The sequence below is a fragment of the Heterocephalus glaber genome, unplaced genomic scaffold (assembly GCF_053883595.1).
Source record: "Heterocephalus glaber isolate CG9 unplaced genomic scaffold, H.glaber_assembly_v1.0 deba00000281, whole genome shotgun sequence".
NCBI lineage: Eukaryota > Metazoa > Chordata > Mammalia > Rodentia > Bathyergidae > Heterocephalus > Heterocephalus glaber.
The window spans coordinates 20,830,161-20,850,204 of NW_028258139.1; the positions used below are offsets into that span (position 1 = coordinate 20,830,161).

A 20,044-nucleotide genomic window follows, 5' to 3' on the forward strand; every position below is an offset into this window, starting at 1 on the left:
AGCACGCTCAGCCTCAGCCTCCCAGCAGACCGAGGCTTCTCTCAGTGTGCTGTACATATGGCCGGGTGTATTGGAGCTGCTGGTTTGTATGTTCATATCCCCATAAGCTCATGGGTCAGAAAGTGGGACCCCATATTCCACCTGAGTCTGCTTCCTATAGACAGTATAGAAATAGCCTCTTCTCCATTTTCTTCATAACATACTGAGACCCTTGGCAGGGAGGTGCCATTTCACAGTGCAGTCTCTTGTGCTTAGAACAGTAGGTGCTTGTGCAAACTCTTTTGAGTGTATGCATGGATCCTTCCAGAGCAGAAGCTGGTGCTACACAGTGACGAATGCACAGGAAACTCAAGGTGAATGTTCTGTAATGTCCATTTATATTTCTGTGTGGAATGGAGCCATTGACTTGGATGAGGCCTCCAGTTCTTGCTGCTGACTCGCCATCCATACCTGCTTCCATTTGTGCTTTGATCTACAGCTGCTTTAGTCCCCCCAGCCCCTCCACTTTGGGCTTTAGTGGCTACTTTTGCCCCCCTGTACTGTGGGGTTTCCTGTGGAAGGTACTGCTCATTCACAAGTGCTGCTGTTATCTGAACTAAAGACCTTAAAGTTAGCGTGATGATTCTCTCTTTTGACTCCCCCCCCCCCGCCCCAATCTCTCAGTCCTGCTGACCTTTTCTCCTAGCAATTGCTTGGGCCCTCTTCCCCTCTCCAACCTCCTTCCCACTGCCCTGGTCTGGCTTTCATTGTCTCCTGCATGGACTGTCCTGAAACAGCCTTCGGATTGGTCCCTCCCCTTCTGGACCTGTGAGTCCACCCTTCACAGAGTGTGTAAAATACAGAAGGGACTTAGGCTTCTGGCTGAAGGACCTCTTGTGCCAATCGCCCTCCTATTGCTGCGACCAGTGGCTCCCATCCCATCCTGAGATTGGAATGATTCACCTCAGGCCACCTCCTCTCCATGATTTTTGTCCCCACTTGTCCCATGAATTCTTCAGATTTTTTATTATTTATTTGTTTATTTATTTATTTATTTGGTACCGGGGGTCAAACTCGTGACCTTGCACTTGCAAGGCAGGCAGTGGTACCACTGAGCTAAATCCCTGGCTGTCCCATGAATTCTTTTGTGCAGTCAGCTTTCTTTTTCTTCCCAGAAAGCTCTCTGAAATCCCTGAGCCAGCTACCCAGGTCTTTTTGGCCAGCACGGGCCTGCAGCAGGGACAGTCCTGGGAAATATCTGCTGGGGTTAAGCACTGTGTGTGTCCTCATTACTCCAGGGCCTTTGACAGTTTGCATAGATTTCAAATGGATCATCAGGGTTGCTTCAAGAAGGAGGACAGTGTGTCACTGAGCCTTGAGCCTGTGGGGAGCTCCAGCAGGCCCAGAGATGGACCTGCACATTGGGTGTTATACATCAGGCTGCTGGGTTTTGAGGACTTATGTTTACCCGCTTCTGAACTTCGCAGAGGTGATCCAGGTCAGAGTTTGCCACAGATATGCGCAGTCCCAGAGCCCCAGGTCACCTGGCAGCTGGTTCCACAGTGATGCTGTCCCCTCCTCTGCCCACCTGCACCGGCTGCTGTGTAGGGCACCTCACACCTGCCCTTCAGCTGGATGCTGAGGCAGCTACCTTCTCTTCCCTCAGATGAAGGACAAGAGCAGTCACCCAAGGCCGCCCAGCTAGTTCATGTCCAGGCATGGATTTGAGGCCGGATTTCTGAGACTTCCCACCTCAAGCTCCTGCCATGAGGCTGCTGCAGGTTCTGGGAGGCTGGTCCTGCTTTGCTGACCCTGTGATTCTCCCCCTGGCCTGCCCCAGTGACGGGGATTAAACCCTCCAGCCCCAGTGTAATTAAGTATTCTGATGAAACACGTGGGGTTGTGAGAAGCAGGCCTGGCACTGGGTACCCCACTACCTGCAGCTGGTATTGTATCTCTCAGTAAGTAGAGGGTGCCCAGGACCTTTTTTGGGCAGAGAGGATACATAAAGTCCTGTCTAAGCAGGGCTTTTGGAAGGAAGTCTCTGCATCTTGGCTACCTGCCTGGGGCTGGGGCTCTCAGGGACTGTGTAGAGGAAGCCCACTGCAGCCAGTCCCGGAGGTAAAGGAGCAGTCCAATGGAGGTGCTGGATCTGAGTGTGGTGAGCTGTGTGCTGCCTCTCAGCATGGGCAGTGCAGGATGGGACTGGGTATGATGCAGCCCCAACCCAGGCAGATGTGAAGAGCAGTTCTCCCTGTGGAGACCAGCAGCCACAGTGCATTTTATTTTGTTGTGAAACGAGGTGGCTACTGCCCATGTGGCAGTCCCTGAAAGCCAAGAAGCACTAGAAGGGATGGCCCAGGCCTTGGGTGCCTTAAGCAAGATGTGTGGCTGGGGCTTCCCTCATGTCCAGGGAGTTGGCCACAGTGAGGACTGAGACCCTGCAACAGGCAGATTCTCTGTTCTGTTTTCTCCTATATGCTGAGCTTGTGCTGCTGTCGAGCCAGACTGGGGATCACAGTTGGGTAAGACAGGTCTCTTCCTTTGAGCAGCTGAGCGTCTGGGGAGCAGGGTGGGAAGCAACAGATAAAATATGATGGTGGGGTGAACCACATGGGGTCTGCTGGGGCAAACCCTGGAAGGCTCCCTGGAGGAGGGGCCTGCGCTGGGAGCTCCCCTCCGGGGATGACTTGGCAGTGGGAGAAGAGATGGGGTAGGCATTTGCCACCTGTGCTTCATGTACACACTCGAAGGCCAGGGAGTGCTGGCTCATTTGAGGACCTGGCGGGGGTGGGGGGATTCACTGCAGTTAATATGTAGCGTGGCTGGATCATCGCAGTCTCATGGTGGGGATACCAACAGGAGCAGGTTCTCCCTGTCCTCCTCTCATCATGAGAGAGGCAGGAAGATGTGTGAAGCCTGAGGGAAGAGGGAAAGGAGAACGCTGCATATCCAGCAGGTTAGAGAGAGTTACTGTGGTCTCAGAAGTTTTCAAACTGCTGTATTAACAGGGTGGAGCAAATCTGTGCAGAGTCCCAGAATACATCGCCTGTCAGTCTGCTGTTCTGACAACTCTTCTGTGCCTTTTGTTAATGTGGCTGATAACATTTTGCTCTCTGGGCATTCTGAGATTTAATTAGTTCTGGGACAGTTAGAATAGGTACTTTAGAATATTAGTGCAAAGTTGATATGAGTGAATGCATATGAACTAACTTCTACAAACATGTGATTGCATTTACATTTAACTCTTAGCCTGCCTGTTGCCTATCCAGCATAGCTTGTTGAATGACAAGGGAACTGTAAAGTTCTGTGGGAAACTAACTCCAGGGTGGGAGAATGCAAAGCCTTCTCCCACCCTCTGGGAGTGCAGGGCTGGGGAGCAGGGCAGGAGCCTTGCTCCAGGAGCATCCAGAAGAGCAGGAAGATTTGTGCCCTCAAAGGATCATGCTTGAGGTTTTGCACCAGATGGGCTTTGTTATCTTTGCAGGGGAGAGATGCTCATCAGAGTTGAGTGTGCGCAAGTGTGTGTGTGTGTGTGTGTGTGTGTGTGCATGTGCACATGCATGCGATGGGCCAAGAAGAATGGGATCCTTTGAACCCTTGATGTGGCTCTGAAGCACTGAGACCTGCTGTTCATGTCCCTGGAATATGGTGGTGTCAAGTGAACATAGGTCCTAGTGGTAAAGTGACACTGGACACTGAAATGACCCTGGACCTCCTGGTCAAGCCTGAAGAGTGGTGGAAAGGGCCATGAGGGAGCATGTAAGGGTCTTTGGTGGTAGCCCAGAGAGCAGAGAGTGATCAGGGGCAGAGGGCTGGAGGCTGTGTAGCTGTGGTGTCCTGAAGAGCAGGCGTGGAATGAGAGGGGTGTGGAGCACCAGCACTGTGGGAGGAATCTCAGCACATAAAGGAGCAGCGGATGCACAGGAGGCTGGGGCAAGGATCCAGTGGGGAATTGAAGGGGAAACATTCTACACTTGCTGAGGAACTGGGAGTTTCAGGACTTGGGTGGCCTGGGAGGGAGGGAGATGAAAGGCTAATGAGATCCTAGCTTGGGGACTAGGGTGGATCGTAGCACTCCTACCAGTGTTGGGAGTCCAAGAAAAGAACCAGGTTTAGGTGAGAGGGTGACTAGCTTTGACCATTGAGTGTGGTGGACTGCCAAGAAATGTAGGAGGACCTGCCCATCTGAGCATAGAGCCGGTAGGAGGGCTGGGCTGGATCGAGCTCTAGCCTTGGTGTGCCGTGTGGATGAGGCCCATGAGTGGATGATCACCAGGGAGACTACATGGATGCAGAAGAACTGAACTCCAAAGACAGCTTCTAAGGACCCCGCTGAGGAAAACCAGGGTGTTGGGGAGTAAGCAAACTTGCTTTAAGAAGGGCATGGGTGAACACTGGGAAATGGTGCTGGGAGGATGATGGAGGTGAGGCTGGGACAGGGTCTAAGGGCTTCGGGATGTGCCTTGGTACTGACATGAGCAGTACAGTGTCAGTGGAAGACCGTCCGTCCATCACCGGGAGACACATGAAATTGGGAATGATGGGAGGTGATTTCCAGAAATGGGAGAGAGGATCGCCAAGGGAAAAAGCAGGTGGCACGTTCAAATCAGAGACTTGGCATTTAGTAGGCTGTAGGTAAAGGGTGGGCAGGCTTAGCTACTGGGGGAGGCTGGGAGGAGTATGGTGGGCATTGTTACTGCCCAGGTAAAGGGTCCAGAGGGGTCACAGAAGTCCAAGGGGAGAGCCCTGGCTTCTGAGAGGATGAAGGTACCCTGTGGTGAGCCAGCAGAGAGCCCTGAGAATACACACCCTCCCCTCCTCTCCTCCCTCCTCTCTCACCACTGCTGCTTCCTCCAGTGTCCAGACCCATTTGGAAACCTGGGGACCCTGGGGCCCACGTGTGATCCCTGCAGCTCACCCTGGGGACTGAGTGGAGGCCAGCCTGGAGGGGCCCTGAGACTTCTCCAGAGCCCCGGCGGACTGCCCCGACGGTTGTTTGCTTGTTTTCCACCTTAAGAGGGATGCAGGCCAGGCTTTGCTCCTTGGCAGTAGCCACCTCCAGTGTCATAGTCAGAACACCACACTGTGCTGGGGGTCCAGGCCATGGCCAGGGAAGGGGTCAGCACAGTGTTGGTGGGGTTGTGTGTACCAGTTGCGAACATCTGTTTCCCTCTCTAAGGTTTGCAGTGCCCATTGTGCAGTGCTATCACTTTGGAAAGTACTCTCCTTTCCAAATGAAACGAAATACAGAGTATTATGTTAATGCACTAGGACTGAAGAGCAATATAGTACAGATGTCAAGGGATGAAAGTTGTTCTCACGGTGTCGCTAACTTGGGGCACACTCAGGGCAAGGTGGTAGGGTGATGCAGGCACTCAGTGTTGCTCTTCTATTTTTAATACACAAAATAAAACCATAATGAAGCAGTTCATAGTCTCCTTTATCTGAGAGGATTTGTTCCAAGACCTTCAGCAGACGGCTGAGGCCATGGATAGTGCTGAACCCCACGTATGCTGTGTGTTTTCCCATACATACATGCCCATGACACAGTTCAGTGTATAAATTAGGGACAATAAGAGATTGACAACAAGTAATAATGCAGTAGGACAAATGTCACACTATACTGTCATGAGTTGTTGGATCTGTATGAATTACTTATTTCTGGAATTTTCAGACTGCACTCGACTGTGGTTAAGGGGAACCATGGCCAAGGGGTCACTGCTGTATCCCAGCCTTGGCATTAGCTAGGAGCTTGGATTTCTCTGACTCTCCCCTGTGTCCTGCCACCTCAAGAGCGCAACTGTTAGCACACATTTATTGAGAGAGGGCTCAGTCTTTCTCAGTGCAGGGGAGATGGACATTTACCTGCTCAACAGAACGCTAGCTTCTTCGCTCCCTAAGAATCGCCTCTTTATAGAAGGCCTTCCCGCAGAGTTGGAAGAACTGGGCATATGCACTCTGCAAACCACATCAGGCCTGTGAGCTTCGGCCTGCTGCAGCAGGTGCTGTGCTGCCGAGAGCCAGCTGTGTGATGCAGTGCACAGTGGACCTTCGCAAGCTTAGCGGGGCAGGGGCTCATCTGCATATCGTGATTGGGAACAAATGGCCTCTTGTTGTTTATGTGGACTTACTGAGGATACAGAAAGCAGAAGCTCCCCTCAGCTTTCAGCCCAGATGGCCCCATCCCTGTCAGAGAGAGTGGGCCAGGAGGAAAGGGGCTGCTCAGCAGCAGAGTTCAGGGGCTGCGCTGAAGGAACTACCACAGAGGCAGCACAGTGATGGTTGAGGCCATCACCTCCCTGTTAATCAGCCAGGCCCATCTGCACTTCACTGCCAAGAGCCAGCGTCGGGCTTTGCCAACCTGACCACCCCTGCTCAGTTGGTTCCTCCATGCACTCTACCCACTTGTCTGCTCCCACACAACCTTAAAGACAGGAGAGGCCAAAGGGCTGCACTTGCCCTGCAGTCAGAAGGACTTACACGGAATGGTGGCCCTGCCACTGATAGGAGCCTCTCCACCTCTTCCCCTCACTGAGCTTGGCTTCCTCATCCCTGTGCAGGGCTTAGCCACAGTCCTGGCTCCAAGAGCAGTGAGGACTGAGGAGATGACAGCAGGCACAGTGTGCTGCATGGCTGGAGCGCAGGTCATGTTGGCTCAGGTGTCACTCAGGAGAGCTTTGGAGCTGCCTGAGGGCAGCTTCCCCAGTGCCTGGCACAGCCTTCCTCCCCTGTTATTTGTGTAATGAATGGTTGACTCTGGGGCCTGTGGTAGGGTTTGAGGCCCTTCCTGTCTCTCCATTTTATTGGGTATCCATGACTTATTAGGCAACTAGAAGATGACCAGTGAGAGGACTAAATCCTAGTGGGTCTCACTGAGCTTCTGTCCTACTAGGGAGAGAGCGAGGAACATCCAGCTCACACATACACCAGGACTCAAAGCCTTTCTCATCAGGAGCAGTGTTTGTGTCAGACATGTTTGATCAGCAGCAGAGCACGGACCACACTGTTCTCCTTGCTTCCCATAAACCTGTGCTCTTCTCCCAGGATCCAGTCACCTGACTGCCAAGTCACATGAGCAGAGCATGGAAGCCCCAGGGTTGAGGATCTTCTCTGTTGGGTGCATGACATCCTGCAGCTGCAAGGCCAGTGCCAGGCACCACAGTCTGTGGAAAGAGACATGCCTAGTAAAGAGCAAGTACATGCCGTAGTGCCTGTGTAATTTCCAGGTGCTAGTTACTTCTTTCATGTAGAGTGATATTTTGGTTGAGAAAATTTGGAAATTGGAAGATAGAAAAGAAGACCACACAAAGAATATTCTGTGCAGTGCTGGAGAGTAGTGGTTGAAGTTGCTCCTGGAGATAGAAATGCTGCTTACAGAGGAGACGTACTTGGCATAGAACTCAGACCTGAAGTTGACATGCATGGCTCTCCCTTGTTACAACCAGGATGAGAAATGAGCAGGTCCACAGAGGAGGATGGCAATGTAATTCGCCTTGTCAGGTGTCAGGTGGGGAGGACAGGGTTAGTTCTGGAGTGAGAGTGACCATAGTCTGTGCAAAGAATTGACATATTCTGGGATGTTGTGGTGGGGAGGGTGGACTGAAAGCCATGACTGGCTGGGGAGATTTCACATGAGTTTTTGGCTCCTTTCCCAGCTCCGAAAGGATCTGTAATGCTGGCAGTGGGACCCTGGCCAATTAAACCAGTCACCCACACACTGCGTTCAAAGACATCAGGGGGAGCAGTTACAGTGATGAGAGCGAATGGGGAAGAAGGCAGCCTGGGGCAGAAAGTGGGAATGCCTGAACACTCCAGTACTGTGCCTCTCTTCTCACCACTTTGATGCAAGGTGCAGAGCAGTGGTCTAGCCACAGAGGACTGCAGGTGCTGCAAAACTCCCTCCTCTGTATGTGGTTCCTGTATAGCTCATGGCGGTGGGTTTGCTCATAGTAGCCAGGTGGAGTCTGCTCTTTCCTTCATCAAGCCATGGCTGATGGTAACTCAGAGGGCTCTCAGGCGTGTCCAGGAAGCGTTGGTCAGGGCTGCTTGTCTCTGAGAAGCTCACCATGCAAACTGTCTCTTTCATAATGGTAAGGTCGCTGGCCCCAGAGTGGTTTGCAGGTGGTATAGACAGTTTTCCTTTGAGATGGTTGGATAATAACTGCACCATGACCAGCAGTTGCAAAAATGACTCCTCACTATCCCACTTGCCCCTACAGCCTTAGAACCACTGAATCTGGAATCTAGACTTTTGTTGCTGTTAGCATGTCGCTATATCTTTAATCTTAATGTTCATAATGCTAACTAGTACATAACATTACATTTTTATTTAATTTTCATGACAGATTAAAAATCTTTGAAACACAGCTAAATCTAAAACAAACTATTTTAGCAGAGAATTGAAGCATTTCTAACAGAGGAGGAGGGTGTTTCTGGGAGCCTGCAAGGATGTGGTTTTCTCATACTTCCCTTGCTTCAGACAGGATCTGTTTTGAGAGAGTGATGTGGAAACATGAGACATTGTGGTGGTCATTGAGAACCCTCAGAGGGGCAGAAACATGAAAGGTCTGCCCCAGGATTGGCTCCGACTGCGAGCTAAAATCATCTGGGCCTAATGATTTCTGAAACAAGTGTCCCTCAGAGCTGACTGCAAGGCAGATGGGCAAGGATGGCTGTAAAGGCCTGGTATGGCCCGGAGAGCCTCCAGATGCAATGTCCCGGAAGTTTCCAGAAGGCAGAGAAGATGAACATTGAAGAAATTATGGTCTTTAATTCTCACATCAATCCTCTGAGATATATGAGAGATGTGATGCATCAGTATCCACGTCTCTGTGTATCTATATATTTATATCTAGGTATTGAACTCAGCCTTCACACTGAGCTGCATCTACCCTCAGCCCTTTATAGATGTTTATTTTGAGACAGTATCTTGCTAAGGTGCCCAGGCTAGGCTCAAACTTGCAGTCCTCCCGTTTCAGCCTCCCAGAGACCTGGGATGATAGGTGTGTGGCACCATGCCTGGTTTATATTTTATTATTAATGAGTGGTTTTACAGAGATTAATCAGTTGTGCAGAATCCCATTATACATGGTAGAAACTTGACCCCCACTCCTGGCCTCTCCAACTCTGGACAAGGTGCCTACCACCTTTCCCTCACATGCGTTAACAGGCCCTTTGCTGCATACCTGTCCATCTGCAGCAGCTCGTGTCACAGGGAGAACCCAAAGCCATCACTGAACTATTGAATTTTCAAAAGAAAAGGAAGCTGGAGGGAATGTAAGCATTAGCTGGGGAAAACGGTGGAAAAGTTTAAGAAGTCAGTAGCTCAGAGGAAGAAGGAGACTTATTTAAAAGCACCGTATTGAAAGGCCATGATGCATGTGAGCTGGAGATGAAAAATGCACACAGTGAGAAAATGCCCACCAACATGACTTCTGGCCGGGGTCCTGGAGGCGATGCACTGGGTAAAGGGCAGCCTTGATAAGTGCAAAGAGGAGTCGTGTGAGGAGGAACAACCGGGTCAATTGGGAACAAGGACTTTGGTGTCCAAAAGGGAGAGAGCACAAAACTACCAACAAGACAGTTGGGAAACTGTCCTTTTTCAGCCTCCACCATCCCTGCTTTCTACAAACTACTGAACACCTGCTATGTATGGACTAACCAGCACTAGGGACGAAAATAGCCATGCAGCTGGGCTGGAGCCAGGTGCGCCAGGCATACAATACGGAATCTGGCATTTCTGTGCAGACTACACTTGCGCCTGGGAGCCAAGGTCTCCGTGGGATCCAGGCCTTCCCGTCAGCCTTCTTAGCCACATCTCCACCTCCTCATGTTGGTGTCTTTTTTAAAAAATTAATTTTATTGATACATTTTAGGTGTACAATATAATGACATTCATCATTGGAAATTTGCCCCTTTACATAATCTCTACTGGTTCTTATTTTTCCCCCTGCCCCTGCCCTCCCTTTAAGCCCTCCATCCCTCCCTATTTACAAAGACCTTGTTTTCCTTATTTCATTTTCTCATATTAATTCCATTCTCTTCTTTTCTTGCCCCCACCCCTCCCACTTCCCCTTGGTGTCTCAACCCAAATGATCCAATAATCCCTAAATGCACTGGGCACTTGCCTTGGAGTGTGTTCACTCTTCCCTCTCAGCCTTATTCTTTCAGGCATGCCCCATTTTGGGGATCTGCTAAGGTCATCTCCCAGAATCATTTTCATGGCTGCTCAGTGCAGTCCCTGACTTGCAGTGCCCATGGGAAAACCTAGTGCTGAGGCTCCTGAAAGTCTGGTTATGTGGAGGTAGGCATTTGGGGCCAAATGGGGGCTGCCTTAGCTTGTGTTCCTTTAGAAGCAGCCATGGCTACAGTCAGTAGATCTGAGCGTGTTCCCAGAAAGCTGGAGTTGGGGAATCAGGGAGTGGAACAGGGCAAGAGGAGAGCCAAGTGCTTGTCTCTGGGGCCCTGCTGAAGGCCACAGGGGTTGAACTCTTTCACTGCCACAGGGAGTCCAGCGTCACCTACCTACTGCACTGGCCCCAACTGCTGGGTACTGGCCCCATTGTGCGTCAAGTCAGATGTGGGCCATGGGACTGCACTGAGAGCCCCATGGCCTCACAGCAGGGATTTAGAACCTGCACAAAGCACAAGCTGTCAGCTGGAGGCTGTTCCATGGGATGAACGGGTGTGTGGTTTTATTGTCCACTCTCTGTCTTGTCTAGCCTTTCTTTTTTCTTTCACGTCTCTCCATCGCCTTCTGTTTTCCATGCCACCTGTCAACATTGTCACATTGGGAACCAAGACTTCGGCACACGAGTCTGTGGGGGAGTAACTGTCCCCAAACCCTAGTAGTGGATCACAATGTGTACACAGGCATAGGGTTGCCAACAGCATAAGAGACTCTGTGTACTTGTGGCTCGTATTGTTGGACCCCACGGGGTTGGGATAAGCACATGAGAGTGTGTGCTTGGAAGTCATGGCCTTCACTGTGTGGGGTAGTGGGACAGATGGTTTATGGCAAATCTTGGAGGACTTTACGTAACACCTCCTCATGGAGGCAGAGGGCAGCCATTGAAAGGGTTTAAGCATGACAGTGTTAGGAATAGATTTGCATTTTCAAGTGATTCGCGCTAGGGTTGATGTGGAGCGTAGTTGGGAGTGTGTGTCAGTCCAGGTTCTTCTAGTAGAGGCACACCCATTACAGGCAGGTTTAGCAGTGAGAGTCTGTTCTTCACATAAAAAGGTGTGCGGGCCTCAGGGGTCCAGGTCAGTTCAGTGGCACAGCCGTGCCATTAAATCACAGGGTTCATCTTTCCCTGGGGACCCTCAAGGCACTGCTGTGGGCTTTCACGTGACCTCTTATCTTGGAGATCTGTCTTAGTTCTGGGCAGTGGACACAGCAGTACTTTTCTGTTAGAGAAGGAGATTGCTCCTAGAGGCCCCTGACATCCTGCTTGCCAGGCTCCTCATCGAGGAGGCAGGAGTTGGGAATGAGTAGGGTGGACTCCACCAAAGTGTACCCTAGAACGACCAGAGAAAGAAACCTCAAGGGTCTGCTACAGAGGTGAGGGTGAGGGTGAGGGTGAGGTTGAGGGTGAGGGTGAGGGATGCAGTTCTTATCCGGGCTCCTCTTCTACTCCCAAACCACCGCTGCTCTCTTCACTCTTTTCAATCTGACATGGCTTCCAGACCTTCGCCTGCTCCCGCCCACCATTCTCATGCTCCCAGTCCTGCAGTGTGTCAGTAACACAGGGTGCCTAAAGCAGAGTCTAGGTGCTGCTCATCCCTCGCAGAGCGTGGGGTCTCTTCGGCCTCTTCTGTTAACCTTGGCTAAGAGTGTGTGCTTGTTTGTTTTCTGTTGACTCATGCTGTTAACCAGGTTAAGCTTATCCTAAGCTCTCATTCTCAGGTCCTTTTTTATGTGGACATACCTACTCCGGGCCTACCACCCACATATCGAATTGTATCTCATGTTTTCTGTATCTCTTATGTATCTCTGTTATAAAGTGAAGCACCATTTTAAAAGCAAAAAATTCCATAAGATGTTATTTCTACCTTTTAATAGCATCCAGTATATTCTGTTATAGTTACTTATACACATGCATCACCCAATATGTAGGCTACAAAACCACTTCTATGACTTAGGCAAATTGTAGACCTTTGGAAATGTTTTTGTTAAGGCCTCTAAAAAATAAAATACAACAAAGCAAAAACTGCTGTAAAGACTGATGCATATCAAGGCTCTCACAGTGTAGGCACTGGCAGAGCTTTAGAGACCACTGGCTCCAAGGTGTGGCCTCACAGGAGTCCCCCGTTCTTCAAGGATGGACGTAAGTGCTGCTCTTCGGCTTCAGGCCTTGGGGGGTAGTGTGCAGTTCTGCCTGGTTCTTGATCTCATCTGCTCATTTCTCTCTGAAGTTTGATGTTAGCAGTCTATTAAAAATTTCACTAAGACTGTTTCTACTGGGTCTACTGTTTCTACTGGGATGATTCCAGCACCTAGATGATTTTTTTTTTGGTACCGGGGATCGAACTCAGGTCCTTGCGCTTGCGAGGCAGGCGGCAGAACCACTGAGCTAAATCCCCGGCCCCCAGCACCTAGATTTTAGGACAAGCATCAGTAACTTTCATTTCTAGGACACAAGTATAAGAGTGCTTGTTTTGCTCACTCTGCCTCGTTAGCCCAGTGCTTTCCTTGCCTCATATTGAGAGAGCTTTCCCTTACCCGGCACGCCTTCTTGAGAAGTCATCCTTCCTAGATTTCCTTCTAGCAGAGTTGTGCATTGCACTGGTTCCAAATTCCCCTCCTTGATAACCACACCTTCCGTCCTTTCCAAACCCTCTCCTCAGGCCGGCTGCCTGCCCACTTGTCCTGCACCCACGGATCCATCCCACACTCACCCAGGGTTGTATGGAATTACTCCCTGTGCTCTTGTCCTATGTTCTGAACAAGGATTCTTAGGCGGGTTGTATTAGATTTGGTGACTGTGGTTCTAAGAGAACACTTCCTTCTCTTCCTTCTCACTTAGGACTTCCGAAGAGTGTGCATTCAAGAGAGTGCTCCTTGATGCTCACTGCTATGTGGAAGCTTTCCTCATTTCCCCTCAGGCTGATGCCACGTTTCCTGTGTGAAGGTCACTGTGTCCTGTCCATGGCTGATGTCCATGTTCCTGTTGTCATGTGTGTCACTGTTTTCTGAGCCCAGCTGGTTCATTCGCCACAGTGGTGGCACAGATTTAAAGCATGAGTTCAGTGCGGCTGTTCCCTGGCTGAGATGGCTTCAGTGGGTGGCCTTCCAGAGGCTCAAATGGGAATCTGTAGGTCCCATAGGGCCTTTGACATGTGTTTTTTCTTGGCTCTTTCATTGTTTTATGAAATTCTAGATTAGAGTCAGCATTGAAAAATAAGATTTCAGGCAAAAACATGGTCTTTTAGTCTTCCTTTGAACCATCAGATGTGACCATCTCACCATGTGGCTGAGGGTCCCCGGCAGGAGCCAGGCCTGTGCTGTCCTTGAAGCCACCCACAGCTCTGCTTCCTTGTGCTACTGGGATAGCTGGGCTCCCTGAGCATTGGAGGTTCACCCCCTGGCAAAGGAGGATTCCAGGCTTTTCATGGGCATGGAGGCCTTGTAGGATCCAGCTTAACCTCATTTAACTAGGGTTGCCTGTCCGTAAAGCCCCTCTGACCTTACAGGTAGACCTTGACCTTGCCTTCCGTACCTTCCTGCATCACACAGTGTGGAGCAAACAGCCCTTGATTGTACCTGTTTGTCTGCATGCCTGTCCCTCCCACTGGGCAGCAGGGCGCTAGAGGCCAGGGCCTGCCCTTACCACTCTATGTCTGCCAAGCCTGGCACAGGGAAGGCATCCCATAAGTGTAAGTGGAGTAAGTGAATAGTTTCTTTCTTGGGCTGTGAGTTTTGGGGCCCTTAAATCTTCTCTGCAGTATTGTTTATTCATGATTATGACATCTTCTGGGCTTCATGAAAATAGGACTAGGGACTATGTTTTATTCAGCAGTGCATCCCTGGCACCCGGTGTGGGCCTGGGTGGGAGCTGTGAATATACATTGCATTGTGTGAGTGAAGAGCCAGACGTTGTGCCCACGGCGATACAGGGGCCCTGTGTGGCGCTGTGGGCCAAGATCCATCTCCTTTACTGTTACCCCCAGTAAGACCTAAGTTTGCTCTCTGACTCTGTCACTGACCTGGAAGGATAGTTTTTACATATTGGTGTTTGCTCCCTAGGTAATGAGTCAGACCTTGAAGGAGAAAAGAAGTATAAGGAAGATGATCGAGAAAAGGCTCCCAAAAGACCTCGGTCCCAGAAAACAGAGAAAGTCCAGAAGGTCTCCTCAGGAAAGGAGGCGCGGCAGCTCTCTGGAGTAAAGAAACCCATCATCAGCGTGGTTTTAACTGCTCACGAAGCCATTCCAGGTAATCACAACAGGCTGGAAAGGACACAGAGGCATTGGCACAGCTGTCCCCAGGGCCACTGTTGCGGGGGAGGATTCTGATTTGGAGCACTGTCCTGAACCTGTGGTCTCAGCTGGCCCATTCTTGATGAGTTTGGGACAGTGACAGACCTACTTACTGCCTAGGGCTGTTCATGGGTCATGTGTTGAGGGGAGGTGGCCAGAGTTCTGCGACCACTGTGGCCTTGGCCAGCCATTGTCACGAGTGGGGACCTTAGTCCTCTGTGGGAAGTGTCCCTTCCTGCCCAGCGCTCACCTCCTCTGGGGGAGATGACCCATCCGCCCAGGCAGGAGCAGGTGGACTCTGCCTAACTTCTTTGTATTTTTAGTGGGGTTCATCAAAAACTTTGTAATACTAGACTTTTTTTTGTCTCTGTTTACTTTCATATGAAATAGCCAGCAGATACTTAATACTATCATTTTAAAAATAATCTCTTCCAGGATGAGACACTTAAGACAAAAAGTAATATATGACAGTAGACTTCAAAATATAACATTTTCTGCTTTCTTTTCCTTATCCATTTGGAGTGGTAGCTATCAAATAAAAGATCAAGTTTAGGATTTTAAGAACAGTTATTGCCTTTTAAAAAACACCCATTTTCAAAGCTAATAGTAGCTCACTATTTAAAGTGAAAGCAGTGACTAGATTTTTTCTTCTATACTTCACTACAGAGTAAAGCGATTAATAGAGAACAGACATATAAAATTAGGAGACATCAACTTTCTGCAACCACTTCATCTGCCCTATTCTCTTTCAGAACTATGTTATTCTTGAAAGTGACAAGTCCCAGAGCAGAATTTCTGATTCCCAGTGGTCACTAGAGAAAGTTTCCAGTTTTCCTAAAAAATTAATGATAGTATTTTGAGATTTGTGTAAGCAAGGGTGAAAGAGCAATTAATTCCTTTTATTATTTCAGAAACAAGGGCTAGATTGGGAACTTCTCTTTAAAGCACTTTATATGTGTCTGTGCACATACACCTGCACACCCCCAGGCATGTGTACGCACATACAACTGTCCACTGCTGTAGGAGGGCTTTGATCATTTCACACTGCAGAGATGCAGAAGCAGAGGTGACTCTTGAGATTTTTTTACACTGTATCATGAAGTAATTCATTGACTGGAAACAGACCCAGAGATGGTAAGGTAATATCATATTTGGAACCAGACCTCATGTATAGCTTAAATTCCTACTTATCATCTGTTCTACCATTATATGCTGTCTTGAACCTGCTTTACATTTACTTAGAGCTTAACACATAGGTCTGTGTAAAGACCCGAAAGTTTTATATATATCATGCATGTGTGGATGTGTATTTAATAAATACATCAAGTGAGAGTGTACCTGAAGGGGTCATTTAAACCTTGTTTAGAAAACGTAACCCTTGCACCTCAGAGACACACACACACACACACACACACACATTCACACACTCACACTCATTCTCATGTGTTAAATATGTCAGTGAAGGAAAACTGGTGTGCTGCTTGGGAATCCCATGATAAGGTGATGCCCCCCAGGTACCACTGGCTCTGACAGGCTGGGGTCAGTGCCCCGGTGCCGTGCAGTAAGCAGTGCATTGTGCGTCAACCTCAGGTGCTACCAAGATTATTCCAGTGGAGGCTGGGCCCCCGGAAACAGGAGCAGCAAGTCTTGAGCCCACTGAAGCTGACCTGGTGCCGCGGAGAGGGTACCAGGAGTATGCCATCCAACAGACCCCGTATGAGCAGCCGATGAAGTCAAGCAGGTGAGTTGTGCTGCATCGGTCCAGTCACCTCCCAAACCTCTGAACAGAGAGATTTTGGAGGAATCTAGATCCAGAACATAACATTCCACTCCAGCCTCCAAAAGCCTCATGTTCATCTCATTATGAAAATGTATTTAGTCCATCTCTAAGAATTGTCCAAGTCTTAACACTTCCAACATTGCCGAAAAGTCCACAGTCTCCTCTGATATTCAAGAGGGAAACTCTTAGCTGAGCCTCTATAAAAATAAAAAAGAAAGTTAAGTACTTCCAACATACAATGGCACAGGTTAAAATGTGGATAGAAAGGAATTGTACCACAAAGCAAGACCAAAATGCAGCAGGAAGAACATTAAATCCTGTAGCTCCATGTCCACCACCCAGAGCAGGTTATGGCCAGATGTGAACTCCAAAAGGCTTGGGCAGCTACACCCCCATGGGCTTGCTGGTTGCAGCCCACATGACTTCTCTCTCAGACTGGGTCCACTCACACTACTGTATTAGTTTTCTCATTTTTGAGACACAGTAACTGATACAACTACAAGGAGAAGAGATTTAATTTGGCTCTTCGTTCAGGGGATTCAGTCTATGGTCAGCTGGCTCTAAGAGGTTAGTGGAGGATAGTTGCTCACCTATGGCAGCTAGGAAGCAGACAGAGAAGAGGTGAGGTAGGGAAGGAGATATACTCCCTCCCACTGACATACCTTTTCTAACCAGGCCCCACCTCCTAACAACACATTTAGCTATGAGAACTCATCAATGGGTCAATTCTGTGATGAGTACAGTGTCCCCTGTGAATGGTCACCTTCCAAAAGCCCCACCCGTAGACTTTAGGGGGACATTCTAGATTGAAACCATGTAGCTCCCATAGTGTTTTCATGGTGTACTGTCATATTTTTCTTTAACCTTATTACTTCTTAAAACATGAAATACCAAATATACTAACTTTTTAAAATGTATTGCATCTTGAAACTCTTTCATTTTAATATATGTTTAAAAATTGTGTTTGCTATTATGTGGGCTTTTTGTCATTTACATAGCTAGTTTTTGTTACCATGGACAGTGCCATGATTCACTTTTTTGAATATGAATGTTTCAAACTTTAATTTACCTTAAAAGCAGTCCTATCAATACACGGATCAGCCAGGCCCTCGGAGAAGGGGTGTTTTTCCACACGCTCCCCACCTAGGATGTCTTGTATGATATGGCCCTGCTGAAGCTGTTAGTTTACCAATCACTGGGGCTCTGGAAAGACAAAGACGTGCCAGTTGCTGATGCTTTCCCTGTGTTTCTAGGAGAGGGGAGGTGAGGCGTTCTTGAGCAGAGCATAAGCTATAGCACCAAACCAGCTGGGGCTGACTCTGAGCACTTCTACCCCAGTGCACCTCGACTAGTTGAGTGCCTGTTATGTTCTGGGTGACAAAGAATCCGACCCAGCCCCTGCCCCAGTGAAGCTGATGCTATTTTGTTTCCATTTTTATTTTTTACTAGTGCGTGCTTGTAGTACATATTGGTTGCATTCAAGATGGGAGTTGGTGCACGTGCATAACGCGTCTTAGTTCTTCACCCCTGTCCTGGCATGCTCCTCCTCTCCCCCAGCTCCCGGCCCCTTTCTATTTGTAAAAGCTCTCTCTCCCTACTTCCTATCATCTGTCTTTTATCTTGGTCTTTATTTACACTTTGAGTTGCTCATGTAAAAGAAACTGTGTGATATTTAGACTTGTGTGGTGATTTATTTCACTTAACATTATAGTCTCAAGGTGCATTCCTTTTCCTGCAAAAAAGTCAACGTTATCCTCCTTGATGGCAGAGTAGTACTCCATTGTGTATGAATACCATACGTTCTTTATTCGTTCATCTGTTGGTGAACATATAGGAATTGCACACTCTTTTACCTTGAGACATGTTGTTGTCCCCTGATCATCTATTGCATTACTGTGAAATTGTGTAATAGAAGCTTAGTTTAGTGGTGAGAATGAACGGTAAGCTATATGCAGTGACTGGCTCACGTTGCACTCATTAAATTATATTATTGTATCATGTGGTTTGCTTCATTAATTTGTAGCCTCGGCCTTCTATTCTTGTAAAGAACTGAATTTATTGATGAAGTTGTAAAAACATTCATTCCTTTTTGGATCTGTAAGAGAATTAAATTTCATGATCATTCTCTGTCTCAACTCAGGATGATTTGCAGACCTTAACTAATTATCTTCATCATATTTCAAGGTCTGTTGGGGAGGGATTCAGCTAAATGCTAAGCTAGTTATAGGTAAATATACTCAAAATTTAATTAACAGATCCAGACTCTGTATTCCTGTTATCATGCATTCTGCTAATATTTACTATGTAAATTATAAAATAGTAAAGAAAACTTTAAAAAATTTTTACATGATAATTTTGTTTTGTACAATATAGATAAAGACTTTTAGGATATATCATCTTTTTCCTCCCACAACAAATATGATGCAGACTTACACAGAAAATTTGGGACATCCAGAAAGCTGAGGAAAAACTAATTTGTAATCTCATTACCCAAAGACTGTTAATAGTTCTAATGTATTTTCTTCTGGCTTTCTTCCCCCAATACTTTCATCTTATAACACTGGGCTTATATTTTTTATGTGATTTTGTGTCTTGCTTTTAAAACTTAGTCACATTATACTTCCTTTGTTACTTACTCACAAGTCTTTGCTTCCTATGCTAAACTTCACGGAGCCAACCTTGGACGTGGAAGCTTGTTGCTAGTGCGTGAAGGCTTCCCCTTGCTCTTAGAAGAACAGGGGTCTTTGCGACTGGACTCTCCTGCCTAGGAGCCTGTTCCCCGCCACACTCCTGCTGGTCCTCTGTGCCCCAGCCAGCTGGGCCTTCTTTCACTTCCTTGATGCCACCTTGCAAGATGCCTCTTCCTCCCACTCTGGGATGTACCTCCTCCTGCTTGCTTAGTTAGTTCCTGTTCGCCTTTCCAGATTTCTGCTCAAACGTCCTTCCTCAGGGAGGTCTTCCCTGTCCCTGTCCCAGTCCCAGGTCAGTCTGTCCTCAACTGGGCTCCTGGAGTATCTTATCTTTCCCTTCCCACAGGAAGCTAATGGGCCTTATCTGCTGCTTTTTACAGTTAGCAGGGTGAATTCCAGCTGGGAAGAGTTGGGTTTGCTTTTGTTCCCTTTTGTATCCTGAGTGCCTAGAATCCTTCTTGGAATGAATGAAGGAATGAGTGAAAAAAATAAATGTACAAAGTAGCCCTATGTCAGAACCTTCAAGCAGCTTCCCATTCTTAACTGTTGTGAAAAATGGGTGATGAACACCTTCATTTAGTTTTGTATTCTTTCTTTCAGGTAGAGTCCCAGATGTAGAATAGCTGGTGTCTGGCCTTTTAAAGTTCTTTCTGATTTCTTAAGTGCAGTGAGGAGCATACCTCTCACTGAATAGGGAGCCTTAGATTTTGTTGCTCTATGCCATGGTTCAGAATCGTGGTGGCTTCTGCTTAGAGCCAACTGTGAGCTGACCGTCTGGATCCTGGACCAGAAACAGGGCACTTGGGGCATTACTAATAATTTAAAAACTCTGAGCAAAAGATTCTCCTAATACCATTTAGATCTTGAATTACAGGAGGAAATACTGTGTTTTGTTTATTTAATTAACACTGTGAATTCAGGGCTTCTTCACTGGTCTTTATACCAATAAAAGGTACCATCTCCTGGTTATCTTTGTCATTTGGGAAAGATCCAAATTACTTTTCTTGAATAAGCCTTGGGCTTAGCATGCAGGCATAGTAGTAACTTTCCAATTTGCACATTTTAATTACATCATGTGAGTTGTACCCTCTGTTATTTTTGAAGTGTGATC

General features: G+C 48.0%; 1 protein-coding gene across 50 annotated transcripts in view; it reads left to right on the forward strand.

Annotated features, from left to right (window-relative positions):
* The window catches only part of Zfat (zinc finger and AT-hook domain containing), a 346,969-nt gene that overhangs the window by 166,156 nt on the left and 160,769 nt on the right, over positions 1 to 20,044 (forward strand). For all 50 annotated transcript variants that reach the window (XR_015440115.1, XM_087183897.1, XM_087183866.1 and 47 more), the window contains 2 exons: positions 14,231 to 14,419; positions 16,054 to 16,204. Coding sequence is in view for 49 of the 50 variants with exons in the window: in XM_087183897.1 (XP_087040023.1) it covers positions 14,231 to 14,419; positions 16,054 to 16,204 (340 nt within the window). In the remaining variant the exon portion in view is untranslated. The remainder of the gene's footprint in view (positions 1 to 14,230; positions 14,420 to 16,053; positions 16,205 to 20,044) is intronic.